Raw genomic sequence first — 5,417 nt, forward strand, 5'->3', positions numbered from 1 at the left:
TAACCTAACAATGCAAACAACTTCATCAATCAACTACACCCTCAATTCCTCACAATGTTAGAGAATACTATTTGAAAAATAATCTTTTTAAATCAAAGTGCAAATTAGAGAAGATGTCAAAACTGCTACAAAAAATAGTACTAACATACTTTCCAACAAAAATAATGTCCTCAATGAGAGTATACCAAAATTGTTAAAGCATGTTGTAATTTTGAAAAAAAAAAATATAATAAAAAATTTGAATTTGGTTATGAATTTAAATGTTTTCTTAATAAAGATGTACATCATCGTAAAAAAAATTGAAAAGAGAAGAATCTTTCAAAGACATAATGATAAGAAGTGAGTGATCGAATTGTCAACCTTTGAGATTATTGATATATATATATATATATATATATACCTTTCTTGTTTAGCCATTAATTATATTATCATTAATAAGCATATTGTATTTCATGATTGCCAATCAACTAATAATTATTAGATAGCATGAGTCGATCCATCTCAAAATCAATTGAAAATGAAAGAGAATAACTCATCTATTTTATAAATATTATGATGTCTGTTGATTTTCCAATCTCGATAATAATGATATATAATTAGACAAAAGTATAGTAACCATTACAACAAAATATATTAAGAATGATGAAGAAGTCCATATGTAGTTAGAGCTAGCCAAATTAAAATGTTAGGTAAGAAATTAAAACCCTAATTTGAGTTCCAAATCTATATCATTGGAAGTACTAAGCAAAGCAGCCTCGTTCTTCACAAACTTGTTGACCTTCTTCCAAATCTTACACCCTCCATCTGATTCATCTTCTTCACCATGAAAACTTGAGAAATCATACAGTTTAAGAAACTTAATGGGTTGAGATGAGGACCCATGAAAATCATGATGATCATGAGTAGTCGAATCCAACGACGGAGTTCTTCGGAGCTTCGCTCGATCTCGTCGATGAACATTCATGTGGCCACCAAGAGCTTGTGCAGATTGAAATTTCCTTTTGCAAAAACCACATGTATAAGCTCTTGAAGAAGCCCATGGAAATCCAACAACAATTTCTTTTTCTTCTTCTTCTTGATTTCTTTCTCTTGTGTCGTTATATTTGCTTGAGGCTTTAGCAGGCTGTGGCTTCATTTTGGATTTGGTAATAATTCTAAGCTCTTCTTGTGGGCTGCTCATGATGATCACCAAACAATTACTCTTAATTTTAGATGGAGAAAAAAAATTTACTTGGGAAGGTAAAGATGAGTATTGAAATTCTTTTACCGAGCAAATTAGTAGTGGATATATAGTGTTAAGGTTTGGATATATATATAGAAAAAAGTGTGAGAAGTATGCATATTTCTTAAGTATATATTATTATTCATAAAAACCTAGATATGATAGCTAGGGTTACACTTTTTTGTCCAAATATAGAATATATTAAATGAAGCTATTAGTGTACTTGGACTCTAATTTTTAGCCAATAACTTCAAATGTTTATTATTTCAATATTTTTTTTTATTTATTTAAGAAAGAGGATATTGGGGAGGTGACAAAGATACAAGAGAACCAAGGAAGGGGTAAATCTAAACTTTAGGAGTTTAATTGACTTAATTACAAGTTTCACACAATATTGATTGGATGAAATTTGGATGAGAGTGTGAATTAATACAATTATAAAAGTTCAAACCACACATTAATACAATTATAAAAATTCAAGGGTTTAAAGTGATGCAACCCCAAAACGAGTTTATATAGTAGATAAAATAATCATTTTTTTTTGTTAGTCGACAAAATTTAAATATTTCCTACTTATGATGCAACTATCATTGCTCTAAATTGGTTTGCTCTCTTATAAAATATTTTTGGTTGTATGTTTCTCACCATACACAATTTTTTAAGAAGTATCATCATTTTAAAAATGAAAAATATTTTTTCCCTTTTTAATTCAAAAAATATAAAATGCTTTTCATGGTATTAGAATCTTTGCCTTTTAAGAAAGATTTATAATGCTCTAAACACAAGATGTATTAGTTTGCATAAACTCAAACATATTTACCACATTTGTTGGTCAGGTTATTAAGTTGGGTAAGCAGATTGGAATACATGGAGCTAACTCACAAAGGGGAAAAAAAAAAAAAAAACAAAGCCAAAGCCAAATGGTAATTTTTTTTTTTTAAAAAAAAAAAGAAAAAAAAAAGCCAAAAGTGGAAAATAAATAAATAGAATCCAAGAAAATAAATATGAATTGATATATAGTTATTTTAATATTTTCAAGCAGAAAAAGTGACAATAAAAAAAAGAAAACCAATTGAAGTGATGAAATTGGTATGAGAATATTTATATTATATTGACATGATTGAGAAAGGAAAACAGAAGATCATGCCACTAGTGTACTGAAGAAGGAAAAAATCCACGAGAGAAGAACAAACACACAAAAGATTATTGCCTTCATTAAACTAAGATTCAAATATAAGATTTGTAGCCAATTAGCTGACCCTATATATATTATTACTAAATAAAGCTCTCATTTATTTTAAGGTTCGATATCCCAAATTGCAGTCTCATCTCTTTTAACTCACATCCCAACCCTTTTCTTTATAAATTTTGGGCCATTAGATTAGATGTATAAACAAAGAAACAACATATCTATGTATCAGAAAAGAGAAAAGAGAGAGATATGAGTGTAAAATTCACAAACTTTATTATTATTTAGTGTATGCTAAGATATGAATGTAATATTGAAAGACAGTCTCATTCTATTATGTATTGACAGAGTGTATTTTTATGTTCACTCTTGAGAATCTGGTTGTTCATCCTCATCCCCATAATATTGTTGTTCCTCATCTGAATATTCATTTTCATCCTCAGAATCAGGAACTTTGAGCTTTAGAAATTCACATTCTAACTCTAATTGAAAGTATCTTTCTTTCTCAGAAGCCAAATCTGCCTCCAACTTTTTGATTTCATTACTCATTTCCAACTGTTTTTCAGTCAAATAACCAATATGATTTATCAACACCAAAACCATCTCTCTTTGTTCATCAATATTATCTAACAATGAACACAGCTTTTTCACTAAACTTCCTTCATCAACATTTTTCTTCTTCTTCTTCTTCTTCTTCTTCTTCTCACCAGCCTTCTTGCTTGATTCACCAACACCACTCAAATTACTCTTTATTTTTTGAAGTAAAGGTGACATATCATCAACTTTCTTGCTCTCTTCTTCTTCTTCTTCTTCATCTTCTTCTTCATCTTCATCTTTATCTTCATCTTCATCTTTCTTAAATTGTCTTACGACTTCCCCACCAAATCGAACTCTTTTCCCTACTGATTCCTCATCAGGTTCCAGTTCAAACAAAAAATTATTATAATCCCATCCACTAATCTTCATAATCTTGTCCCCTTCACTCTTGTTCTTCAATTTCTCATCATTTTTCATCAACCCAATGATTCTTTCCTTTTCTTGTTCAAATATTTTATCAATTTCAATCACTCCTTTTGGAATACACTTGAACAAAAAATTCGAGTTTTCCCCTTTCTTCACAAATGGATGTTCCAACAAACTCAAAGCCGTAGGCCTTCCAAACTGATCTTTCACGAGGCAAAATTTCACAAATTCTTTAACAGAGTCTCCAAATAATCTTCTGTCACGACTCCTCTCTGCTTTCGGTTCATAAGGAAACCTTCTTGAGATATTGAAGAATTGTGATTCAAGAATTCTTGGGTCTATAATTGGAGGACCCCCCCAAGTAATTTCCATAGCTAAAACCCCAACTGCCCAAGCGTCTGATTTGAAACTATATTCTTCATCCGGTGGAACCCAATAAGGAATTGAAGAATCATGATCAATTTCATTAGTACTGTTCTTGGATATCATAATGTCAAAAACAGAGAGCTTAACAGAGCCTTGTGAATCAAAGAAGATATTACTTGGTTTAATGGCTTTATGAACAAAACCCAATTCGTGAAGATAAACCAGAGCACGAAGGAGTTGATTTAAAAGAATGGAGATGAAATGATCTGGCATACCTCTTGGGAAAATTTGGGACAGAATGGATTGTAAAGGCCCGGTTGGAATAAACGGCATTACGATCCAAATTCGGCCGTCTTCGCCGATGAAACAACAATGTGGGCGGAGAATATTGGGGTGGTCGATCAGTGATAGTGAAGTATTTAGGGAATCAAGGTTGAGGTTGATATTGATATCGATGATTTTCACGGCGACGGTTTCAGAGTTGCAATTGGCCATGTATACAATGCTGTGGGGGCTGACACCGATCTGAGTGATGATTTTGTAGCCATTAGAGGTAGTCGGAAACTTGAAACTCAGTGTACTATTGGCGGTTGTGGTGGCCGATTCTTGAACTTGATGCTGCTTCATTGTGAAAAGACTTGGAATGATAATGAAATGTAGTTATGCAGAGTACTTATATAGCGTTTGAGAAAGCCCTTTGGGAGTGAGGTTCTTGGAAAAAAAAAAAAAAAAGAAAAGAAAAGAAAAGAAAAAGAAAAAAGCTGAAACTAAAAAATTTCCTAAAAGATGGGAGAGGAGACTAATTCTTATAATAAACGAAATAAGTACAATGAACAAAAAATATTTAAATTAATATCAAATGATTACGTGTTCAAGTGAGTCAAAAGAAGTGAACTTATTTTTCCTTATTTTTTATATTGTTAAAATTGATTTTAAAATTATGTTTAATTAATTAATAGACATAAATAGATCAACAGTAAATATTAAGTAAAAAATCGAGATTAAAAGTGTAAGTCTTAAAATCTAATAACCAAATTAAAACAAGACTCAAACTTTAAAGATAATATTTTGAAAGTTATAGATTATAGTAGATGATATATGTGAATCAGTGCCTGAGATTTTTTTTTTCTCTCTCTTTTGGAATGAGACTAAGAACTTCTATTACAATAATAGTAGTACAAGGTTATGAGTATTTATAGACATTGATGTCCATATTAGAAAGAAACTCTAGCAACTCAAAATAATAGATTAGCATGTTGGAAGTGTACCATGGACACTCACAAATATATAGTCAACAAAAGAATATTTGACAGAAAACAATATCATTTTTATTTGAAAGATTCTTCAAACTTAGTTCACACTTTTAATTGAACTCTCGTCGTGTATTCTTCTTCATACAATACAAAAACAATCTTATTTAGGATTCTCATGCGTCCATAACTCTCATATTTAAATACGTGAAACTCATATTAACTCTCATACTTTAATTCATGAAATTCTGTTAAATTAACTCTCATGTTAACATACTTAATTAATTCTCATTCTTTAATTCATCTAATAAGTTAACTAGAGAATTAAAAACATGTTTAATTTTCAGCATCCCCCTTCAACATGTTTTCTAAAAACTCCAAGCAAAGTTCTCAATTTGTTAGACATATCAACTTTGAGTGGTTTCGT

General features: G+C 30.5%; 2 protein-coding genes across 2 annotated transcripts; both read right to left on the minus strand.

The window, feature by feature from the left end:
* Positions 1-697: 697 nt before the first annotated feature.
* LOC120067551 (transcriptional regulator TAC1-like) lies at positions 698-1,180 on the minus strand. Its single transcript, XM_039019101.1, has one exon. It carries the CDS (start codon positions 1,178-1,180, stop codon positions 698-700), a length of 483 nt encoding a protein of 160 aa, XP_038875029.1.
* A 1,594-nt stretch (positions 1,181-2,774) lies between these two features.
* Positions 2,775-4,367, minus strand: LOC120067552 (serine/threonine-protein kinase BLUS1-like). Its single transcript, XM_039019102.1, has 2 exons — positions 3,282-4,367; positions 2,775-3,158 (listed from the first exon to the last, which is right to left on the minus strand). The coding sequence occupies exons 1-2, from the start codon at positions 4,365-4,367 to the stop codon at positions 2,775-2,777; spliced, it is 1,470 nt and encodes a 489-aa protein (XP_038875030.1).
* Positions 4,368-5,417: the final 1,050 nt, after the last annotated feature.

The sequence above is a fragment of the Benincasa hispida genome, chromosome 12, assembly GCF_009727055.1.
Source record: "Benincasa hispida cultivar B227 chromosome 12, ASM972705v1, whole genome shotgun sequence".
NCBI classification, from domain to species: Eukaryota; Viridiplantae; Streptophyta; class Magnoliopsida; order Cucurbitales; family Cucurbitaceae; genus Benincasa; species Benincasa hispida.

Excerpts from the sequence above, each read along its gene's own strand:
- LOC120067552 (XM_039019102.1), bottom strand. The coding sequence starts at position 4,367 with ATGAAGCAGCATCAAGTTCAAGAATCGGCCACCACAACCGCCAATAGT. Across the intron at positions 3,159-3,281 it reads TTCGATTTGGTGGGGAAGTC|AGTAATTTGAGTGGTGTTGG; the intron begins GTAAGACAATTT and ends CAAAAAATAAAG.
- LOC120067551 (XM_039019101.1), bottom strand. The coding sequence starts at position 1,180 with ATGAGCAGCCCACAAGAAGAGCTTAGAATTATTACCAAATCCAAAATG.